General features: G+C 38.2%; 14 protein-coding genes and 1 non-coding gene across 15 annotated transcripts; 4 read left to right on the forward strand and 11 right to left on the reverse strand. All coding sequences in view use genetic code 12, as the record gives it.

The window, feature by feature from the left end:
* Positions 1–20: 20 nt before the first annotated feature.
* CORT_0B06070 (hypothetical protein) lies at positions 21–911 on the reverse strand (the record flags this gene model as incomplete). Its single annotated transcript, XM_003867705.1, has 1 exon — positions 21–911. The coding sequence occupies one exon, from the start codon at positions 909–911 to the stop codon at positions 21–23; it is 891 nt and encodes a 296-aa protein (XP_003867753.1).
* A 114-nt stretch (positions 912–1,025) lies between these two features.
* Positions 1,026–2,138, forward strand: CORT_0B06080 (hypothetical protein; the record flags this gene model as incomplete). Its single annotated transcript, XM_003867706.1, has 1 exon — positions 1,026–2,138. The coding sequence occupies one exon, from the start codon at positions 1,026–1,028 to the stop codon at positions 2,136–2,138; it is 1,113 nt and encodes a 370-aa protein (XP_003867754.1).
* Positions 2,139–2,141: 3 nt separating this feature from the next.
* On the reverse strand, positions 2,142–3,329 carry CORT_0B06090 (Ppx1 protein; the record flags this gene model as incomplete). The annotated part of the gene is made up of 1 exon (XM_003867707.1): positions 2,142–3,329. One exon carries the CDS (start codon positions 3,327–3,329, stop codon positions 2,142–2,144), a length of 1,188 nt encoding a protein of 395 aa, XP_003867755.1.
* A 205-nt stretch (positions 3,330–3,534) lies between these two features.
* Positions 3,535–5,841, reverse strand: CORT_0B06100 (Pmt4 protein mannosyltransferase (PMT); the record flags this gene model as incomplete). Its single annotated transcript, XM_003867708.1, has 1 exon — positions 3,535–5,841. One exon carries the CDS (start codon positions 5,839–5,841, stop codon positions 3,535–3,537), a length of 2,307 nt encoding a protein of 768 aa, XP_003867756.1.
* Positions 5,842–6,301: 460 nt separating this feature from the next.
* CORT_0B06110 (Prs5 5-phospho-ribosyl-1(alpha)-pyrophosphate synthetase) lies at positions 6,302–7,654 on the reverse strand (the record flags this gene model as incomplete). Its single annotated transcript, XM_003867709.1, has 1 exon — positions 6,302–7,654. One exon carries the CDS (start codon positions 7,652–7,654, stop codon positions 6,302–6,304), a length of 1,353 nt encoding a protein of 450 aa, XP_003867757.1.
* Positions 7,655–7,900: 246 nt separating this feature from the next.
* On the reverse strand, positions 7,901–9,271 carry CORT_0B06120 (hypothetical protein; the record flags this gene model as incomplete). Its single annotated transcript, XM_003867710.1, has 1 exon — positions 7,901–9,271. The coding sequence occupies one exon, from the start codon at positions 9,269–9,271 to the stop codon at positions 7,901–7,903; it is 1,371 nt and encodes a 456-aa protein (XP_003867758.1).
* A 117-nt stretch (positions 9,272–9,388) lies between these two features.
* On the reverse strand, positions 9,389–11,269 carry CORT_0B06130 (Cue3 protein; the record flags this gene model as incomplete). Its single annotated transcript, XM_003867711.1, has 1 exon — positions 9,389–11,269. One exon carries the CDS (start codon positions 11,267–11,269, stop codon positions 9,389–9,391), a length of 1,881 nt encoding a protein of 626 aa, XP_003867759.1.
* A 146-nt stretch (positions 11,270–11,415) lies between these two features.
* CORT_0_Met(CAT)_27 lies at positions 11,416–11,487 on the forward strand. Its single transcript has one exon. It is a non-coding gene (tRNA).
* Positions 11,488–11,755: 268 nt separating this feature from the next.
* CORT_0B06140 (hypothetical protein) lies at positions 11,756–13,255 on the reverse strand (the record flags this gene model as incomplete). The annotated part of the gene is made up of 1 exon (XM_003867712.1): positions 11,756–13,255. The coding sequence occupies one exon, from the start codon at positions 13,253–13,255 to the stop codon at positions 11,756–11,758; it is 1,500 nt and encodes a 499-aa protein (XP_003867760.1).
* Positions 13,256–14,162: 907 nt separating this feature from the next.
* On the forward strand, positions 14,163–15,152 carry CORT_0B06150 (Pho86 endoplasmic reticulum protein; the record flags this gene model as incomplete). Its single annotated transcript, XM_003867713.1, has 1 exon — positions 14,163–15,152. The coding sequence occupies one exon, from the start codon at positions 14,163–14,165 to the stop codon at positions 15,150–15,152; it is 990 nt and encodes a 329-aa protein (XP_003867761.1).
* Positions 15,153–15,185: 33 nt separating this feature from the next.
* On the reverse strand, positions 15,186–16,490 carry CORT_0B06160 (hypothetical protein; the record flags this gene model as incomplete). The annotated part of the gene is made up of 1 exon (XM_003867714.1): positions 15,186–16,490. One exon carries the CDS (start codon positions 16,488–16,490, stop codon positions 15,186–15,188), a length of 1,305 nt encoding a protein of 434 aa, XP_003867762.1.
* Positions 16,491–16,711: 221 nt separating this feature from the next.
* Positions 16,712–17,053, reverse strand: CORT_0B06170 (Cbp6 protein; the record flags this gene model as incomplete). The annotated part of the gene is made up of 1 exon (XM_003867715.1): positions 16,712–17,053. The coding sequence occupies one exon, from the start codon at positions 17,051–17,053 to the stop codon at positions 16,712–16,714; it is 342 nt and encodes a 113-aa protein (XP_003867763.1).
* Positions 17,054–18,038: 985 nt separating this feature from the next.
* On the forward strand, positions 18,039–18,773 carry CORT_0B06180 (hypothetical protein; the record flags this gene model as incomplete). Its single annotated transcript, XM_003867716.1, has 1 exon — positions 18,039–18,773. The coding sequence occupies one exon, from the start codon at positions 18,039–18,041 to the stop codon at positions 18,771–18,773; it is 735 nt and encodes a 244-aa protein (XP_003867764.1).
* A 174-nt stretch (positions 18,774–18,947) lies between these two features.
* Positions 18,948–19,955, reverse strand: CORT_0B06190 (Urh1 protein; the record flags this gene model as incomplete). The annotated part of the gene is made up of 1 exon (XM_003867717.1): positions 18,948–19,955. One exon carries the CDS (start codon positions 19,953–19,955, stop codon positions 18,948–18,950), a length of 1,008 nt encoding a protein of 335 aa, XP_003867765.1.
* Positions 19,956–20,752: 797 nt separating this feature from the next.
* On the reverse strand, positions 20,753–22,234 carry CORT_0B06200 (Yeh1 protein; the record flags this gene model as incomplete). Its single annotated transcript, XM_003867718.1, has 1 exon — positions 20,753–22,234. The coding sequence occupies one exon, from the start codon at positions 22,232–22,234 to the stop codon at positions 20,753–20,755; it is 1,482 nt and encodes a 493-aa protein (XP_003867766.1).
* Between the last annotated feature and the right edge of the window lie 742 nt (positions 22,235–22,976).

The following is a 22,976-nucleotide window of genomic DNA, read 5'->3' on the forward strand; positions in this document are numbered from 1 at the left end:
TTTATTTCCATTACCTCTTCTCATTCTTTATCTGCTTTTCTCAGCAACTCCAATGCGAGCTCTTCTTCCTCTCCTCCAAATTCAAACTGTTCTTCTTCATCATTTGGGATTTGAGGAGCAGCTTTCGTCACTTTCCCAAATATAGCAGCTACGTCATCATCTTCTAAATCATCCCAGTCATCATCAACAGCATCATTTGCTTTCTCTGCAACCTCTGGGCTTTCACCTTGCATGGCTTGAGACTCAGTATTGAATGTTATTCCTGTACGCATAAAATCCCATCCAGCGTCATCGTCATCATCTGCAGATACAGCAGTTGGCCTTAACTCGGAAATACCATCTTCGTCCATTTGAACAGTATTGGTACCATCCACCAACGTCTCTTCATTCGTTTTGCTAAGTTCATCTTCATCAATGATTCCTTTGGCTACTTTAAGTTTATAAATTTCTTTTTCAATTAACTCCCTTCTATACAATCGTAATTGGGACGACTTGTGACCCAAGGATCTAATTAGATAAGCACAATCTTTAAAATTAGCTTTTGGAAACATTCCATGACACCAAAGTTGGTAAAACTGCAAAATTGACACTAAATTTTTGTACTCGTGATTGTATTTGACCGGTGGTGAAGGCTTGTAGATGGGCTGCGCTGCAAGTTTCTCGTTTTCTTGTTTGGAGAACTCTTTATCGTTTTTTTGAATAATTCGAAGTAATCTTCGTTGATTCTTTATCAAATATGGTAATCCTCGAGGGTTATGCAAAAGCCTCTCGTCATCAATTTTTGCAATCTTCTTTCTAGTTTTAAGCTTTAAAGGTTCATCAATACCAAGTAGGGCTGGGTCTTCTAACAATTTGTTACTGCTGGTGGCATTTTGGTTTGTTTCCTCTGCTAAATGGCCATTAGATGACATGGTGTGCTTTAGTTGTGTCAATTGTTTATAAGTTCTTCGTGGTGCGAATTTGTCATTTCACGCGTAGCGCGTTATGTTGCGTTGTGGTGCGGCATTGTGAATTTCCTTGATTTCATGGTAGCCGGGCTCCATCGCATCAATCTATTACTATGTATGTCTTACAGGAGAATGTACTCAGTGGAATATCTCCCTAGACTCAACCAGTTGTCTATTGAAATAGAAGGTGTTGTATCCAATGCCGTTACTGGGGTAAGACTAGAAGAGGAAAGGCTTATTTTAATTTCTGTTGAAGGGCATGACCCTATAAAGGTTGAAAGTCCCATAGCCTTCACATCTGCGACTCCTACAAGTATAAATGTTCAAAAATCGAAACTTCTAATCTCCTTGAAGGTTGATCCACAATTGGGCTCAGGACTGGCGAATGATACTGATAATGGACCAGAGAAGTGGTCTTGCGGATGGTTAAACAAACACACTTCGAAAATGGGATCTAAGAACAAATTTCAGTTTAGATGTAGCAATTGTCAAAATCAACTAATTGATTCGTTCAGTTTCGTCTTCAAAGATATGCCAGGAGATTACTGGTATGAACTAATGGATTTTTGGCATTGCCACAAGCCAGAAAATAATCAACCCTCAGGTAAAGATTATGGTATATTGAAACCAAAAGACGACAAAACTATTATCATCGGATCATTCTATTTGTTGCAAACTGTTAACCTGTCTTTACAGCTAGTTGAAAAAAGTGAAGAGGCTATTTACATCTGCAAGATCTGCCATCAAGTGATTGGTGATAGGTTTCAAAATGTGATACGCTTACTTAAGTGGAAATTGAACCTTGCATATGGAAAAGAGAGCCAGACATCTATATCCACTTACGATCCTTTGCTCTATGCTGTTAACTTGTTTATAACGAAGATTCAGTCGCTGGCGTTGAGAAAATTCATTATCGATGTCAACGAGAAAAGGGCGTTTTTATGGATTCTAAATATAGATATCGATGTGACAATTGATGGACGAATACTTCCCAAATGCTTGAAAGTTTTGTGGTTTTTCAATAAAAATGATGAAAACGTTGGCAATGGTTACGAGAAGACTGAAATTTTGTACAAAGAAGTGGCTGATAACCTTCTCGCAGCATTGCAAAATAATACAATAAATTCTACGGTTGAAATTGGTTCTATAAAATATCAAGTTAGTTACATACCTACGTTAATGACCAGGTAAGGTTCACCTTTCCAACACCTCTTTCACGACCGGGACTACCTGCTTCCGTGTAGCCGTCACCCTCTTTTGGTTATATATCTTTAAGTGGGACTCCCTATCGTTAACAGCATTTGTTAAGGAGCTGATAATCTCGATCTTGTACAAGTCTGTGCTCAACTCAAGCTGTTGCCAAACCAATTTATACAATTCTGCATATTTTTCGTTTTGTCCTTGGTAGTAGTAGCAAAACTCTCTGGTATAAATGCCAGTTTCCTTCTGAGTGAAAGATGCAGTAATGACCAATAATTCAATCTGATTCATCTTCAACGTATTGGCAAGATCCTCTTTGATATCATCAACGGAATATTTGCTTGCAATCCACAGCAAAGGCTTGCTGATGGAGCTAAAGCCAACTCTGTCCTCATGGAGAAATTTGAATTGTTTGTAATCTTTTCGCAAAATATCTGCGAAACTGAATCCGCTGATATCCTTCTTTGCTGTTTTCAATGTCTTGTAGAAATTGTCATAGCTTGATTGTGTTGTAAAATTAACTGTGTTGTCCGCTAAGATTGTCTTGTAAAAATCCATTGCTTTGACATCAGGATCTTCAACCTTCTGTGTCATGTTGGTAGTATCGATTAACAATGGGGCTATCAACAATTCAATCACATCCTTGTTGCTTTTCCAAAACTTCTCATCACATGACGTTAAATCGTGGAAGTAGTGAAATACTAACGTCGAGTTTGAACCACATGTTCTAATAATTCTAGGATCAGCATTTTCAAACATTCCTTCATCTGCATGGTGGTCTATGATAGCTTCCACATTTATGAGTCCTGCATCAAACCCTTTGTTAATCTCAACCCCTTGTAATCCGTTGTGATCAACTAAAGATAAATGAACTGAAGTGCTTTCGTCCAAAAATTCACTGAAATCTTCAACAAAGTATAAAAGGTCCTCAGAAATACCATGGTTTTGCAAAAGCATGTTAATGTCTCTTCTCAAAGCAAAGTCAGTTTTGGGAATATCGATCAATGGAATTATAAACTGGTCTGGTGTTTTTAGCGAATATGTCAAGTATGCGAAAGTTATGGCTGATACAACAGAGTCCATATCTGCCGATTGATTACCTGTAACAATACGGTAAGGGGTCTTAAGTACCCTCTGGTTCAATGCCTGCTTCAAGCTCACCAAGTATGACCTAACTGACATTGCGAGTAGTGACTAGTGACTAGTGCAAGTTCTGGTGGTTCAATGTTTTGGTCCACATGGAACAAACAAAATTTTGTTCAGCCGTAAATCTACACTAACAAAAAATTTAAAAAAGTAAAATGTAGATCTACACACACTGAAAATTTAATTTCAAATTGCAGGCATATATACTAGAATTGTTGAATCCTTAAAGACTCATTTTCAATTACTTTGCGTAGTGCAATTTGATGTCTAACCATTGTCTTGCCCTCACCTCAGCCGGATTCAAAGAAACATCTCCGTAGGTTATTGGTCTGAAGTAGAAGAAGAACCAAATAATACCAATGGATGCGGCACCAACTAAGAATGTCATCTTGATTTTCTTCCGTTTTTGACTAACATTCACTGCCTCTGCTGAATTGTTTGAACAGATGAATTCGACCAATCCCCCGGAAAATAAGGCTGCTATTAGATGAGCAGGTAAATAATGGTGCAAAAACTTTTGACGGTTCATCAAATAAAATGGAAAGTAATGGGCACACCAACCAATAAACAAGAACCCCAATGTGTTGTACAACCTTGATCTGGCCTTTTTGCTCAACAAATTATAGTTTCTTCTAAGGGTGATTTGATCGGCTAAAATTATACCAACATAGATTGACAAGAAGCAAACTTCCAACCAAAAACCGATTACATTTCCTACAAAGAAGATTTGCTTTTTGGTTTCATTATCATTAAAGAAGGAAACTCCACTCAATGCAAGGGGCCATGAATCCGGCTGAGACGCAAATGGATGAGTTGAACTAAGTTGATTGTTGTGATGGAACATCAAACCTTGCAATTCCCACCATTTCTTCAAAAATGGAATTGATTTGATTTTTTTTGGTACATACTTACTTCTAGGATCAGATTCCTCCAAGTTTGTAATCAAATCAAATGTCCAAACATTTTCTTTGCTCTTGATATTTTTATTTCCACTTACTTCTTGTTGATTGAACCCCCATTCAGGCAATAATTCGTCATCGTGCGTCCACATAGCAACAACTGTATCCATGTGCAAAACTCTCAATGGAGTTGCCAACGTCTTGATTTTCTTTCTTTGGTTTTGTTTCTTGGGTGATGATCCTGGCACGTCCAACTTCAATCTAAACAATGTCTCATTATATCTTTTTTCAGCAAGATCATCAAAAACAACGATGAACTCCTCGTTTGTTGCTTTCAATGGAGAAGCGACATCATGAGTCAAAAGAAAGCCACCGGTTCCCACATGCTTGAATCGAACAACATCATTAGTATAAACATCTTTTCCCTTTGTTCCGTCATCTTGTGCAGCTACAGGGACAATTTCCCATTGGTTATTTGGATCCGCGGCAGCATTATCAACATCAACACAAGTGACCTGTTGCTTATTTGAGGAGATTCTTCCATCTTCGTAACGTAAAGGATACACATGATCATGTGAGTGTAAAAATGACCCTGTTTCCTTGTGTTTAATGGTTATTTGATCGCCATAATGTACCTGTTTGGAATGTTTTGCTAATGGAGATTCCTGTAATGTCTCTTGGAATTCGGCAGACATGAAGGTATCTCCAGGACCTGATTTTGTCAATATAGCAAAGTGGATGTAGAACCAAGTCAAGTAAATTATGAATGGTATAATGATCAATGCCCATAATCTAGCGAAAAAATGTTTGCTGAATTGTTGCAAAGTCAACCCTTTCTTATAGTCCAACAAGATCCATAATTCATGAATGACTGCAATTCCAATGGTAAAGTATGTGAAAACTCCCACATACTTGGTTGAAATAACGCAAGACAATGATACTCCTGTTGCTAAAAGCCAAGTCCACCATTTTTCACTAAATGGCTCTCTTCTAAATGTGGAAAATTTACAATAACTAAACATTGTCAACGCAACACTTAAAATTAAGGTTGCATCCAATAAAATCAATCTGCTATCCACCACTTGAGCGTTATCGAAACAAACAATTATACCAGAGAACAAGCAAGCGGCTACACTGAATCCCAATGTTTTCATGGTCAAAAACATGATTGGCACAACGGCTGTTCCTTGAATGGCCAGCAAACTCCTATATGCAATGTAAGGGACATTATTTTCAATGTAAGAATCTCCAATGGCATCAAACTTGAAACGACCATTGTAACCAATTAACCATCCAACGAATGCTATCAACAACTTGGCAAAAGGTGGGTGAAGATCAAAAAAGTACGTGCGTTCCAAGTAATACGAAGCAAATTTTCCAAAGTGAACCTCATCAAAAACAACTTTATCAGGAGTTCCCAATTTTGTAAACCTAACATAGAATGCAAGGGCAGTGACAAGGGACAATGCAATCCAATATTTGTACTCAGGTTCACCGTCAACAGAAGTGAATGCATCAACTTCTTTAACTGCCCTTTTGTTCCTTTTTACGTTATAGTTGTTATCACCAACTGGGATATCAATTACGGTATCAGAGACCTGTTGGGTCTTCTTACCAGTACCTGTCCTTTTCTTCACCGATTGGGACATTTATCCGTGTACGTGATGAGATATGAATCAAGCCAACTGCAATTTCAAAGTCCGGTATTTACTGCAAATTGAACTTTAATGGGATTTGCAATTGTTTAAAAGCAATTGTTTTCAGAATGAAAAGGATGGAAAACTGTTCGTCTGAAAATCAATTGGGGATCTGAAAAATAAATCTCATGAACGTTTTCAGCCAAAAACCACAAAAACACGTCAACCTTTACATTGTTTTTCACTGAAACTTTTGCACACGACTCAGTGTAATTCCCAGTGCAAACACCTCATTAATGTACACGGCTTCAAAGCGAACAGAGCTGGGTCTCTTGTCAATATTCTCACAATCAGACACTCTCGAATTTTATGCTACGATGATCTTTGTTTCAATACACTGGTAATGTCGCTCTGAATTCTATAATAAATTATTTGAAAATACATACCCTCTTGTTACACGACTCAAATCGCATCACCAACCGTAATCAAACAACATACTCACACTCTCTCCATTATTGATTCGTCTAATCGCCTCTGCAAATATTCTACTCACATCCAACACTTCGATTTTGTCTTTTAAAATTGCAACGTTTTCACTCTGAGGAACTGAGTTTGTAGTGACAACCTTGTCTATTTGACTCATGCTAATTCTGTTGATAGCATCTCCGCTAAATATTCCGTGCGTGACTAAAGCGTAAACGTATTTGGCCCCTTCATCCTTAAGCAACTTTGCTGCTCTTGTGATTGTATATGAAGTATCCACCAAATCATCAATCAAAACACAAACTTTATCCTTAACATCACCAACCAACATGGTAGTAGCAACCATCTTGGGGGTACTTTGATGATAAGGAGATTGAGGAGCGTTATTTTGTGTATGTTGTTGTGAAGTGGAAAGACTTGTGCCCATTGATGAAGAAGTCAGTGGTGGTCCTTTGGGTAATTTGGCTCTCCTTTCCTTGTGGATAAGAGCAAACGTGCATCCAATAGAATCAGCGATTGCAGTAGCACGCTTGGCACCACCTGAGTCTGGACTCACAATCACACATTCTCGATAATTGGGTATATAATCGATGATGTAACGTTTCATTATTGGTCTTGAATGTAAGTTATCTACTGGTATATTGAAAAACCCTTGAAATTGTGGATCGTGCAAGTCCATTGTAATGACTCTATCTGCGCCCGCTGTGGTTAGTAAATTTGCAATTAATGTTCCATTAGGTGAGATCCATTGTTTGTATCCACTTTCCGTCTTTCCTTGAGCGTCAATCTGAGGCAAGAAATGTGTCGCTGCAGAATTAGTGATCACTGATTTGGGGGTGTATTTCGCTTGCTGTGGCTGCTTCAATGTGTCCACTCTAGAATTCTCCTTGTTCAGAGCATTGACGGTTCCCTCACTAGTTTGAAAGTACCCTTTGTTGCGATCCTTCGATAATGGCTTTGGAGTGCTTGGAGCACTTTCAAAAGTGTATGTTTCCTTCGTCGTTGAAACGCTAGGGGCCCCCGTGCTATTGGGCATAAAGGGAACATCAGGTTGTCGTGAGTATGGGAACAAAGGTAACACTGCCGTAACTCTCTTGGCACTTGCAGTTTTACAAGCAGCAATCGTAATAAGCAATTCTATGAAGGTATCATTGACATGGCCGCATCCACTTTGAACAATAAAGACATCTTTTTCACGAACACTATCTTTCACAATGATCGATGTTTCTCCATTGGCGAATTTATGTGAGTCAAGTTTGCCCGGTTCAATTGTCAAGTTGCGGCATATTGCTTTTGTGAGTAGAGGATGTGAAGATCCTCCAAGGACCACAATATCTCTCATCGTTGGTTATATCGAATTGAAATCTGAGATGATGGATGAGATGTAATGTATTTTTTTTTTGTCTGTCACAAATGCAATTCTACTTATAGGCGGAACATGAATATATTGGGGAGAGTGGGTGGAGGTAACAAAAAGATACTACATAGCAGAGAGTGAATGAATGCAAATATTTGGCAATAAAACGTAATCATTTTCCATAGCCAAAACGATACATTAACCCCCGTACAAGCACTTAGCTTTACCCAATTAGTATCTTATCTCGTATGAGCCTGACAGAGTCGTATAGCGAACCCATTTCACAGTCTTGTAGTTGGATTTCTCCTGTACTTTTAAGTACCGAACAGTCAATCCTGAACTTGAGAACATATCCACGACAAAGTCCAACGTTATTGGAGGTCTGTTCCACTGTATGAACTCAGTTGAGTGTGGTTTGACTTCAACCTCTGCTGTTAATATGTTCTCTTGTTCTCCAAATAGCTTATTAAACTTCCAGGTGATTTCATTCTCTTCGGAATGGAACTTGGCTTTTCCATTCGAATTGGAAATGTTTGTCAGTGATACCCCACGTGGTGTGGGGACATGCATCACCACCTCTGTCGCCGGAAGTTTGGGCGCTTGAAATGACTTCATTCTGATTTTGTAAATAATTTTGTTCCTTCCGATTTCTTGCACTTGAGGGTATACCTTGAATGGCAAATTAATGTTGTGGTTACAATTGTAACTCATGAGTTGAAACTCGCCATCTGGAGGTATAAATTGAATAGATCTGTCGTTTTCAAAAGCTCCTAACTCAACACATTGATGGAATTTAGAATCCTCTAGTGCAACCACGCCTTCCCTTTCGTCATTTGGCACGTCATAGTTGGAAAGTAATGTAGTATTCTGATTGAACCCGAACCGGCACTGGGGCATGCCTGATAAACGTGTCTTCATCTTTATTGCCCCGTCGATAGAGCTACGAAGTACATCCCCTTGAAAATTCATTAATACATTCACCTTTTCTTGCACATTCAAAAATATTTCGTTTCTCCTATATTTGATTGTTGGAGATCTCCAGGTGACAGTCTGATGGACCGGTGGTGTTTGTACTGGTGGTGCGCTCTTTTTCAATGGGTTGAAAGAGGCCCTTCTGAATATACCAAGGTTGGAATCATTCAATCCAACAACATACTTTTTCAAATACTCTAAATCCATATTTGTGGGGTACCCATAATCACATACCTCGCCCAAAATGTCGTAGCAGAGGGGGAAATTGTTGACAATGGCTATATCTGATAATGTTGGCTTCTGTTGCAGCGACTTCTTTTTGTTGTCCTCCCATAGCACCATGCAAAAAAGCGATTCTAATTTGTACAAGAATTCCAAAATTGCTGAACAATCCTGATTGGACCTGGCTACAGCACATATCCAAACATTACCCAGCTTTATATAAATGAATGATGTGGATCCCAAAGTCAACACAGGTGTTCGTTGGTCCCGATTCGATCTGCCAGCGGATGCCAGATTGATAACCTGTATTCGAAATACGTCGGCAATGTTCCTCTTTATTTCATCCTTGTAAAGCTTAGATATAAGTATATCTCCTTTAGAATCGTATATAAATATTGCTGTGATCATATGGCCTTGTTCAAAAAAAGTGCTAAATGTTATCGAGAATTGGAATTTTCGGAGCTAAGTCATATTGACAGTCAAGAGCTACCATTTACACAAATAGACAACAACTATACATTATTATTACTTCATACCAGCAAGTTGCAAATTGGACTTCTTATCATGTCGAGATTTTCGATTGTGATTTGACTTGCTAGATTTGTTCTTTTCGTCCCTTGCTTGTGTACGTTTGACTTGTTCTTTGGATTGTTGTTTGCTACTCGGAGTTGGTGTCTTCAAGAAAGGGACTTTCTCCCCTTCATCTCTTGCCTGTTCTACCTTTTGTGGTCTATTTGGATTTCCCCCACCATAGAAAAAGTCTTCCTCTAGTATCTTGTACCTCCGAGGAGATTTGAGAAGCATGCGCAACCATCCCTCGATTTGTTCATCCGACCAATTTGTACTTTTTTTCATTTGCTGACGATGACTAGACTTTCTTGAAATTTTGGCAAATATGTCGGCTCCATCTTTTTTAAACAAGCTGAAGAGGTAGCGCTCCGTTTGATCGACTGGCGAGAATGCAGGTTTCATTTCCTCTGCAATTGGTGCTATCTTTGCTCCCTTCTTCTTGTTTTTCACATCAACCTCTAATTCTGCACCTGTGGTCTTCTCTTGGTTATCGTATGTGTCATCGGGTTCATCTTCATCGCTTTCGTACATCAATCTCAAAGCAGCACTCAAAGTTTTCTTTTTTAAATCATCGTTTGCTGCTCCGGGATCCTTTTCCTTTCTTTTTCCAAAAATAATAGAGGCTTTGGAAAAATCGCCCTTTGAAATATCATCATCATCGTATATTGACCTTTTTTGTATATCAAGCTTCGCATTCTCGTCAGGTTTGATTTCAGGTGTCGCCTGGTGTTCCTCAATTGAGCTTATGCGGTGTGGATTCTCCAAAAGCAAGTTGGTCACAAATTCGACGTCTCCGTTATATTCTCTCAAAATTGCCTTTGCTTTTTTCTCTGTCAATGTGGGAAACAAATCCACCAAGAGAGAGATCCCCTCCATGTTTTCTTCATAATCCTCATCTTCGTCTTCATTATCTAAATCCTTGTTGATAAACTTGAGAAATGGTAACCTCTCCTCCAATTTTGGTATCAAATCCTTCAATGCATCCGATGTAATAACCGCACCAAATAACGGTGCAACGTTCAACGTATCAACCGATGAGATTCCCAACTCTGAGGCCAACTTTGCCAATTTGGGGGCCGACAAGGATATCACAGAAAGAATCATCACATTTTTAACCACTTCAGCATTCGGGCTACGCCCGTCAGCATAAGCAATATTCAAAAATTCTATCCATTGTGATGAAACAAAACTATCGGCGAATTGTAAGCCATTATTTTGACTTTTATTTACCGTTTTGCTTGACCCCATTAAGTACGTTGTTCTGGAAACATGTTGTCCTAGTAATATTGTAAAGCAATTCATATCATTTGACGAAAACTTTCCTTCTGAAATCAACTTTTCAAGGTGTTTCTGTAAAACTTGAATCGATGAAATATTACCAGACTTTTTGTTATCGTTAAATTTTGACTTGAAAGATCCATCGGCTAGACTTCTCACAGTTTGTGCGTTCTTTTCTGAATAAATTCGAACAAAATTCCAAATCATTTCTCCAGTCATGTTCAACTTTACAAAGCTAAAATTCTTGATTAATTGAAACACGTATAATCGTAAAGTTTCAGTGTTTCGTTTAATATCTGGATTGATAGTGCCCAATGAAAAAATTCTTTCGCCCTCTATACTTGTTTCTTGTAAATACACCTTCAAAAATAATTGTAATTGTTGCTGAGATTTTACACTTAATTTCGGTGATTGAGGGTCAAGCAAGAGTTGTATCAATTTGATGTAAGCTTCTAACAAATGAGCCCAAATAACAGGGTCTTTGTCGATCATCGACGACCGGAGCTTGAATGGAGGGAAATGCGGTATTGGAATATATATAGATTCTGTTTCAGTCATGTCAATGCTGGTGTAAGTGGGAAGGTGTAGTGGAAAGCAATAGGAAATGGTGAAAAAACCATTGACTCATCATCAACATAATAATTATAATCGTGACTATTCCCACTGTTGTTTAGTAATCCTACACCCTAAAATTTTTATAAAATAGCGTCGTGACGCAGTGGAAGCGTGCAGGGCTCATAACCCTGAAGTCCCCGGATCGAAACCGGGCGACGCTAGATTTTTTTGTATTACAGAATAATATTGAAGCTTTTTTCAAATATAGCTGAAATCGAGTCTTATATCCGGTACACTAAACTTGCTATTTGTTTTGTCAACATATGTAAACCGGTCCAAAGTGTTGGTTGCTAGTACGTCATTTTTGTAACAAAATTTTGCACCAAAATTTTTTTGCATCAATTTAGTGCAAAATTAAGAGCAAGATGATTGTTTCCAATATTATAAGAAATGTATCAAAACTCTATCAAATATACTACCATACAACAACTATCTCTCATCCCAAAATTTCCTCAACCTTTCTCCAGCTTCTCTATAGACAGCAATATCCTCCTCCGTCATAAAGGGGAACTCACGTCCAACCTTTTTCTTTTCCAGAACTTGACCCAAATGTGTCAATGTTGTTGCATAATCCAAAGCATCAGTAACACCGATTGTATGGAATAGCCTGGAATTTCCTTTTAATTCATATCTTTGCTTGACCCATTCAAGCTGTTTGTTGCGTGAAACCAACTCAATTTTACCTGTCAAATACCTAGCCAATAGAATAGCTTGATATTCAAATACTCTAAATGAGACACCATCTATAGGAACACCAATAATGGTAATCAATGGTTCGTTGATAATGAAGGTGTGCTGGTATAGATTTGACACGGTAATTCCATCGTTTGTAAGTGATTTGTCAAATAATCTATCCAAGAATGGGTAGGAGAAAAGATACCCAGTGCAATAGATCACATGGTCAGGATTGGTGACTGTTGACCCATCCGCAAACTTGACAACTATCTTATTTTCACCATCAGATAGTTGAATGTTTTCAATAACAGGCTTACTTGTCACATTTGGTCTCGTAGAAAGCACTTTCGTGCGATCAAAGTTACGAATAGATTGGTAAACTTTAGTTCCTGGTTCTCTTGCAACAAACTTGGTTAAATCACTACCAGAAGCACGCGAACCCACAACAATAACCGTTTTGTCCTTATACGAGTCAGATTCACGATAAAATTTGGCATGCTGGACCACGTTCGGAAACCTTTCTTGTAATTCGTTTAAACCTGGAACGTTAGGAATATAAGGAACATGATAATGTCCTGTGGCTACGACTATGGAGTCGAAATCTTGTTGGTACCAATAATCCTGCTTGTCGTCATATTGTTCTCGTACTGTCAATCGAAATCTGTATGGCAAAGGAGCATCATCTTTTCTACCTATCCTTTCTACATCCTCGATTGTCGATCCTAACTTCAAACTGACTCTAGGGTCTTCCAAATTTCGACCTACGTAGTTTTCAATATACTTTTGTACGACAGTCCCCGCTACATATTTTCTCTCCTCATCATTGCCATCCACGGGCCACCTTTTAGAGTCACTATAAGTCATCATTTTCTCAATAATGTTGGTTTTGATACCATAGTAGCTAGGGGTTTGAATGAATCTTTCTTGTGTATTTTTTGGTAAAATCAACTTTCGGGTGTACTTGTGATCATGAAATGGGTTTTCCAATTGTGGATCATTTTGGAAATTAACATTACCTGCTTTGACTATATGGTTAGGAGTTGGTATAGTATCAGGATTGAAATACCAGACGCCACCCAATTTTTGTTGTCTTTCGAAAATTGTTATCTTTTTGATTTTGGAGTTTGGTTCCTTTAGTAAGCTATCCAATATAATAGCTCCTGAAGCTCCTCCACCTATGATGGCTATATTTTCGATTTGTGAAGGGGATAACAGAACTGGGACTTCATAATTCAAGTTGGAGATGGATGGCATATTGAAGCGTGGAGATCAATGGGGTTTTGGAAAGACGTAATAATAGAAGAAGGCGTTGATTTATATAAACTTCTCTCAATTTTGATCAACTGATTCCGTTGTTGATAAGAGTGGCTCCTCATATGACAAAAAAATTTAAAATTGAGATTTGCAATTTTGCAGCCACAGTTTCCACAATAGGAAGAATCGCGGAATTAAAAAAATCCAAAACCATGAAAAGCTTGCAAACAGTGTATTTTACTTCCGACAGCCACGAAATCAAGGAGTTGGATACAAGAATAACTCAATTTTACCAATCGCCAGCAAAGGGAACAGTTTATAAATTTTCATGGCACAAAATGAACCACTAACGAGGGATTCAAAAATCGAGGGCTATCAAGTGAGGCCACAAGTGGCTAGAACAGGAACATTGGTTTCATGAAGTATACCAAGAGATGAGAGTTTTTCTTCTAGACCCTTCTAATGCTGGTCCATGCAACTTTGATTTGTGCCAAAACAAAGATGTTATCTCGGCTGTTTTCGAAAGGACTTCTTGCAAACATAAAGAAGGAACATACTGAGTTTGAATAAGGAAGGGTTTCTTTATTCATATTCCATAAGCTAACTATGCACAGACAATACACCTGAGCCTCACACACTCTTCCCAAATGGGAAACATGCCACGTGCGCCAATTTATTTTTTCACTGTAAATTGAATGACACAAAAGAGAGAATGGTTTCATTTTACGAATTTCATTGCATCTCATCAAATTGACAAGGGCGGCTCTTTGGTACTATAATTTATATATATTTTTTCACCTCATCTTCAGTTCAGAACAGAGGCATACTTCATTGATATTTCACTTTTCCATTGCATTTATTTTCCCTTGTTAGAGCCTAAATTAATTGGAATTGTTTACATTTGATCATGGTGGCGCAAAAAGATATTGACTTGAATACACCCTTGGACGCACAACGCCCTTCGACATTGATCAAGTCGCCATTGACTCCTGAATTGGCTAAAGCGGCAGTTACCTTGCACGGGGATCGATACAAACAATCGCAAGCTAATCTTAGTCGTTCAATCATATGGCATCCTTATTTTGTTGCATTGTATTCATTGATTTTCCCATCCGTTTTGGCTTACTACTTATGGGATTACATTTCAATTAGTGACAATTTGGTTGAATTATATATAATTGCATCCAGAAACAAGAAGGATTTCATTTTTCATGTACTTATGGCAGCACCTACAATTACTGGTATTTTTGGTATATTTGGATTTATGGCATATATATTGGCAGATGAAGTTGGTACCATCACTGATCGTTATGTTGCCCAGAAATACTGTGATTTCACTTTTGGGTTTGACGTCAAGGAATTTGCCCAGGATCCAAAAACACCGCTTTTAAAGAATGGAAAGAATTCAGAATTGGTAATCTACAGAGATCAACCAATTGCTATAGCTACACTTAAACCAGATTGGGAACAATCGACTCCAGAAAACTTCATTGTCAATATCACTGGTATTCACGTTAGAAAAGTCTTCAATCAGGTTGGATTTGATCAGTTATTAATTGAATGGGCAGTTTTAAGATCAAGAGAATTGTATCAGGAGTACTTGATCCGGAATAGTTCTAAAGTTAAAAATGGAACTGTATTTGTTGTCACAGACGCTTATTCATTCGACAAACATCAAGAAAAGACTTTGTTAGACTGTGGATTCAAATTACTTAGTTCATCATTTGAATTGAATCCATTCAACCCTTCTTTGAAATCGTATCAAAAGGTTTTGCACAAATTGCTCGATATCAGAAGAGATACTTTTGGACTTTTGTTGACCACTGAGAGAGATGACGTAGAATTGCTCAAAGAAAGTGACTTACTTGAGAAAGAGCAACTTAGAAAAAGACATTGATGGTAATGACTTTTTGAACTTCTGTTTATGTATTTAATCTAACAAACCAGCGGTCTTTTTCTTTCTTCTTTGCTTTTGAACTCTAATGATGATCCAAATAAACCAAAGCAAGGTGGCAGCAATGATGACATAAATAAGAATTTTAACAAACCATAATATATTCCCAAACATTCTCTTGATGAGCGTTGCATCCGGATCCCCATACTTTTCTAGCCTTTCTTTTCTCTCTCTCTCTTTGATTCTCTTTTCAGCATTCTTCAACCGTTTTAGGGTCTTCCTACGTTGGGAGCTCAATTTTTTCTTGAATGCCCTATTACGACCACCAGATTTCTTCTCTTGTTGATTGATTTGGTCATTGATACCGGCTAAGTTGTTTTCTTCTTGGTCGTATTCATTTTGTTCTTTGACCAAGTCATTCAATTCATCGATGGATTCAACAAATCCTCCATTGGGTTTGTACAATGCATAAATTTTGTTTTCTAATATGTCAACATTTTCATACAACTGCCCTGTTTCAGCACTCAATCCAAGGAACTTTATCATCGGCATTTGAACATCAGTTAGTGTGACACAATTTTCCCAATCTTCATGCTTACCATTGTAGTTGAAATCAATGGACAAGTAGCCATTTTTAATGTAAACTAATCTCATTTTGGTTTCCTTGGACGAGGGATTTAAAAGACCCTTGGCCAGGCAGCCCGCCAATCTAGTTTCATATCCATCGGTAGCCTTGTTATAATGGGTTCGCCCATCTCCCAACATCAAATTTACATACGGGAATTGACCACGTTTCCCATTTTTATATGTATCCATCATAATTCCGAGCCCATTGAATTCGTTACGAACACCAAAAACGTCCCCGATTTCACTGGGTCTATCCAAAAACCACACTGCTAATCCATCACCAACTAAACCGTGTTTAGCTTCATTGTTGTGGATATGGAAGGTCAACTCCATCTCAAATGACTCAGCTTGTATAGGCATTTTACTAAACATATTGGAAACTGAATGGGGCACTAAAGATGTCAACCTAATATACTCATTATTTTCAACAAGGGGATTGCCATGGAGATCCCAATTTTTCACATGGAAATGAGTTTCATCTAGGTATGGCTTGGCCAATCCTTGTGCTGTTAGTTCTGTCTTTCTTAAAGCAACAATATGCGACTCCTTATTTTGCAACAACGTATTGATCTCTTCTGGAGTATAAGTCGATGATGATGCAGATAAAAAGCCAAAAATATTCGAATAGTAACATATGAATAGAATGACACAACCGGCCAATGCCAAAAGTGACTGTAGCGGCTTTGATTGTTGAACTGTTCTCTTGAACGTCATGTAGTTGAAGTAGTCAAATGACTAGTGAATGGGTAGTTGCAGTTCTTTCGATATTTAACGATTCACTAAAGTTTGCGGAAAACGGATGTTGACACGCACACATTTTTCTACCAGTTTTACATGCATTAAACCTACATCATATGATGACTATAAACAAGCTTAACCTTTGTACACTCATTAATGCCCTATTTATGAGACAATATAGCGTGCTAAAAACTAATTTATTTACCAAATACTATTGTTCTCATTGCTGTTAGTAAAGATTCCTTCTTTTCACCCTTAATCTCACTCATTAACCGATTATAATACTCTGGATTTCCCTTTGGTTTCAACAATTTATCATCTAGTTTGTAATAATTTTTATATTTATCATTCACAAGTTCCTTCAAAGCTATAAATTGTAGTTTGAGATCCCCTTCCGAAATCAACGATACCATATCTCGATCTTCAAATCTCTTTAGTTGTGATTCTTTGAAAGAAGCATAAGGTTTCAACCTTTCGTTGGGCAAAGTTTTCAATACCGATATCAACTTTTGCGTTATTTGGGCTTTTGGGGAACTCATTATTTGATTAGCAGAGTGGGATGATGTCGTCTTGATGTCTCAGCTGAGAACTTGTAATTTTTTTTCTCTCGTAATTTTTATCTTCAGATTGGTGACGGTGCAAGAAGTTGCATAACGAATTTGCAACAATCATCTTAATTTGAAAAAAAAAATAAACCGCAGCTTTCCCTACCCCAACTTCATTTGACGTATATTGCGAAGGAGCTTTATTCTGGGTTTGGCTTTATAGAATGTTGAAGTAAACATGATTAGCGAGCTCCAATGCTACCATTTCTGCAATGGTTTGCCAGTTGGGGAAGTATAGAGCTGTTTAAGGGGGTGTTTCGAATCTAAATGCAGTAAAAGACACCTTCTTCTCTCCTTTCCTCCTCTATTCATCCGAGGTAACAGCTGTGAATTGAGAAAAACTCAACACGGCGATCAAAAACACTTTACGTGAATACCTCTAATTCATTCAACAGAGATATCTTTCTTTATTAGGACCCGCGGCTTCTGATAATGGTGATCAGCCTAATGACTGAAGTGTTTTTAGATGACGTGTAATTTGCATATTCTTTGAATGGCACATTGAGCCCTTCATAACGACGGATATGCAAGTTTTTGTTTCAACGGTTAATGACGCATATAAATTTCCTTCCCTTGCATATTGCACTAGTTTCATGAGAGATCCCTATATTAAAGTACACACTCATTACTGTGTTGTATCTTTTTGCGCCTAAATCAAGTATAGAACCCACTTATGCACGAGATCCTCTTCCATCTGTATAGAAAATCATCACTTTTTGAAATTCAAGTCTACAAGTTGTCCTCGGTTAGTTTTGTACTACATTATGTCAATTTTCCGCATTTCCAATAACTTTTCTTCAAATTGCCCGTTCGACAAGAGAAAAATACACAATGCTCTTTCAAGAAAGACGTTTCAGAGGCATCACCACTACTAACAAGAGATCACGTTGATTTAGAGTTTACAATTCTTTTTTTCACTATGACAACAGAACGTAAATATAAGGATCCTAGAGTTATATTTGTCCGTCACGGTCAAACAGAGTGGTCAAAGAGTGGTCAACACACATCTATTACTGACCTTGATTTGACCCCGTTTGGAGTTATGCAAATGAGAAAGACCGGCGAATGCTTAATTGGCTCATCTCCTACAAATATGATTAGACCAGAAAATATCACCAAGGTTTTTTCCAGTCCAAGACATAGAACAAAACACACTACCCAATTACTCTTGGAATCTGTACCACCAGAAATCAAAGACAAGATCCCCATTGAGTATGATGATGATATCAGAGAATGGGACTATGGTGATTATGAGGGTAAAAAAACCGCTGCAATTAGACAATCAAGGTTAGAAAGAGGTCTCGATGAGTGCGATCGTCCATGGCTGATTTGGAGAGATGGTTGTGAAGGTGGTGAAAATTACAAACAGGTTACTGAAAGAGTCGATCGTTTCATTAACAGATTGAAACTGATTCACATGAAGGCATTACAAGACGGTGAGCCAAGTGATATCATTGTTGTTGCTCACGGTCACATCTTGAGATGTCTTGTTGCCAGATGGGTACAAAATGAGATCAATCACGATCCTAAGTTAATGTTGGACGCTGGTGGGGTAGGGGTGTTGAGTTATCAACATCACAACATCCATGAACCAGCTATTTATCTATCTGGTGCATTCACCGTACCAGTGGAAGAGCAAGGCGCAGACATGTAAGTAATACTGTGCATAGAGCGTCGACTTGCGAACCGTATAGACCTTTTTAGATTTGTTTATTTATATTAGAGAGAAGAGAATATGTGATGTAGAAAAATCCCGTATCCAATTGTCTTATTCTATAGCCATCTTTAACAGAGATTGACTTACGAGAATAATTGTTTATTCTCTAGTCTATTTCAAATTTAATTCAGCTGCACGCAAAGCTTCCAACATACAATCCCAAAACTTTTGAGCATCCAAGTTCTCACCTATATACACACCTTCATTCTCAGACTCGTTAAGCGGCAACTGTTTATTAACAATGACACTTTCCCCTTCGTGCGGACCCCCAATAACAACATCCAATTTCTTTCTTAAATACTGGTAGCCATATTTAGCACAATTTCCATCCACTAAAGGTAACAAACTGTAGAGCGCCACTGGATCATGCAATGGTGGACCACTAGTCATGTCCTCTAATTTAGCATAAGCCTTGCCATAAAACATCAATATGTCATAAAAGGCTTTCCTTAAGGAACTGTTTCTTGTTTCGTCCTCTTCACTATAGATTTGTTTACGCACAGCGCCAGTGGCTATAATTTTGTGGGTGAGATTCAACGGCGTTAGAATAATTTTATCCTGTAATTTGTCCATTACAGCTTTTATGGCATGTGGGTCGGTGTGGAAATTGAATTCAGCATATGGGGTTGCATTACCCATGCCAAAACTACCTCCCATCACTGAAATAAACTTGATTTTATTAACAATCTCTGGATACCTTTCAACCAAAAGAGCAATATTTGTCATTGTACCAGTAACAACAAGACAAATCTCATGTGCATTTGCGTCAATGGCCTCCTTAATTGCATCAATATACGAAACAGAAGTAACACATTTGTTGATCGATGTTTCTGGTAACTCTACCCCCCCGATACCCGTTACGCCATGTACATCCAAAGCATAACGAGGCGCATTCACTAGTGGTTTTCCTTCTCCTTCGTAAACCTTCACGTTGAAAATATTCAATAGGTCCAATACCGCTAATGTATTATGCGTCGTCATATGTAATGGAGCATTACCATGAACCGTAGATATTCCCAACAACTTATAGCGAGGGCTGAAAACGGATAGCAAGATTGCAAATGCGTCGTCGTTACCGGGGTCACAATCAAGCCAAATTGGAATTTGTTGATTTGTCATAGCTGGTGTGTGGAGAAATGTTTAGCTGTCAACTTTTGAACTTGTAAGATTGTTTGTGGTAAAATCTTGAATGTCCTTGATAGTACAAAGTCTATCTAATAAGCAGGAAATTGAGCGTCGTTACTAGCGAAGTTTGAAGGGCGCCCTAAGGGTGGTCTTCAAAACACAAATTGTGGCTGGTTCAACGTATGCTTGGAAAAAGTTTTGGCGGAAAAATTATTCAGTTTACGAATGTCATGCATGTAAAAAATCTCGGAGGGGAAATCGGAATTGAATCTAAATGTTGATTTGGCGAACTCCTCATAAGTAGGCAGGATTTTCGGTTTAAGGTACTTTGCTACTGGGTTAAACATACAGAGTAAAGGAGTGCGGATGGGTAGTTTCACTTTCACAGAGAGGTCGAATGTGCATTAGCGGATGGAATATTGTTTATGGTAAAAAGATGCGCTTTTGTGGAAATGACAGGTGGCACATGTAGTTTCGACAACAGAAAATGATAAAAGAACTTACTTAAGCTGTTCATGTCACCCGCTTTTTATTAAATTATAACAGACTGTGATACGCATTAGAACCTCCTTGAAATGTAAGCTTTTGTAATTGTTTCTTGGCGCCATTATTATATTTCCAGTTGTGTCAAATTTGCGCTTTTCAAAATCTACACTGCTTAAACCCGACTTAAGACAAATCAAAGATCTAATCATGAATGAATACACATAGTGCTACAAAATAGGTATTACAATTTGTGGCCATGAGAAACATGACCAAACATCTTCCACGCTCAATACGTCAATCTTCCGCTACTCATTGATGATTTCACTACTTGCCACTTTTTCGCCGCCTTCTCCGTTTCTATTTCTTTCCAACTGCTCCCATTCTTTGCACACGAAATAACCGATAGTTCCAATAACATCTTCGGCCCAACAAATGTCTAGGTGATTATACGTGGGGATGTTGAAGTGCTTAAAAGTTTGGCCCTCCGTATAACCTGGTTCATAGTGTTGCATGTGCGAGATTAATCGCTTTCCATCAACGAGATAGTCATCGTCACCTATAAACACAAGTATTGGCACTTTGCAAGTTTCCTTGAACCACGAGATATGGTAAGGAAAGGTCATATCTGCATCATTCGACTTGTATGTATCTGCGGAATAGTGATCATTATTGAAATACGATTCCTTTGGTTGCAACATTTCCACGAAACCACCAGATGCAAAATTCGCCAAGTAGTACTGCATCAATTCCACCGATACATAGCTCATGTTGAAGATGAAGAGAATATGCCACACAAATACGTCACTACCCCAATTGCGTCCAGTCCAGCCAAATAAAAATTTAAACATATAGTAAGATAGCTTACCAAACAACCATGTTTGAGCGATGTAATCACGAATGAGACACAAATTTCGAAGCATGGCGCAGAATCCAAATATAGTCGTCCACGCAGACTTAGGCAATTTGACGAGAATTTTGATGAATGATCTTGTGTAGAACAATTGACCAGGATATATCGCTGGCGCCAATGGCACAAATAAATCAATCTTTTCATGAATGAAGGAAAATTCGGGATTCAGCAACATGAGAAAGCTTTGAAGACCGCCTTGCAGATGTCCGAATAATGTGAGTTTGTCATGTTTTGGCTTCATGCTCATTACAGTTTCAATCATAGCAGGCAAATCCTGATAAGCTAATTCCTTCATTCCCCATTTCCAATATAATTCACTATTGTACAAGTTGCCTTTAATGGTGGCATGCCTTGCCTTAAACCATGAACGGTTGTTTCCCATCCACACATCTTTCCCTTGCTCGTGGAAGTAATATGCCAATGAATTGCGCCCACTTGCGATAAACGTACCTGAACAGGACAATAGCCCATGCTGGAGGAAGACTGGTTTCCTCAAATCCCTTTGTTTTTTGGTTTCTTTAGGATCGATTATGTGATGTAAGATTAGAATATACCCATCTGGCGTGGTAACGTCGTACTCTTCCAAATCTAAATCTAATGCTTGAAGGTAGTACTGTAAATCACTAGTTGCCTTGAGAGACTTTATGTTTTCAAATGCTACTCTCGGTACATACCCATGGCTTCTTACCTCAACATCTGGAGGCTTCAACTTATTTTCCCCTTCAAGCCCTTGATACCAACTATGGATTATTGCACCAGTACATAAGATGGTTGAGTAAACTACTGAGCACAAGGAACTAATAAATATAATTGTGTACTTCTGAAACCAATTGTATTTAGTCTCCTGAGTACGACTCGGGATGCCTTCACTCTTCATCGTGGATATGAGCGTTATGACAGTATCGAGCTAAAACAATTGCTCATCGGAGACGGAATTTGTATATCATGGAGAAGTGTGGAATGTTTTTGATTATCCGAGAAAAAATAATCCGGAGATAAGATTTACAATCCGAACCCTTTCATTAGGTGAACATTCATTGGTGAAGCTTACGTAGCGTGTAATGTATTCAGTCCAACACAAGTAATAGACGTCCATGGTGCTCCACGTTCTCGTGTAGAATCAGTTTCGAGTAAATTTTTAGCGCCAGGACATCAAATTATGTTTCAGATCTGAGCTATAGTCATCGAGGCTTTAAGAGACAGGGTCCATTTGTTAGAGATAAATAGAATACCAAAGTGATACCCAACGGGTCTTTTGTTGATACAAAAACCTTTAAGTCATCAAAGATTTCAAACTTTTGTTCAAAAAATTGATCTTCACGGTTCACCCCACTTTACAGGTGACATCACGACGGCACAACCTTTCAAATAATATGAGTCAGAAGTTCTCCAAAGCGTCTGTAAAAATGTAACAAGATATAGTTGCGCCAGACACTGTCATCATATCAAATACCCAACGGAGAGTCCGTAATATCCCTCAAAGGAATTGACCCGAAGGTCAACTACAACTTCAAGAAAGGGCCGTTATCAATGACTAATACGCGAGATTTCATCATGTAGTATAAAACTTGGAAGGTCATACAAAGAAAAGGAAAAAAGAGAAGGGGAAAACGAAGGTT

Source organism: Candida orthopsilosis (assembly GCF_000315875.1).
Source record: "Candida orthopsilosis Co 90-125, chromosome 2 draft sequence".
Lineage (NCBI taxonomy): Eukaryota > Fungi > Ascomycota > Pichiomycetes > Serinales > Debaryomycetaceae > Lodderomyces > Lodderomyces orthopsilosis.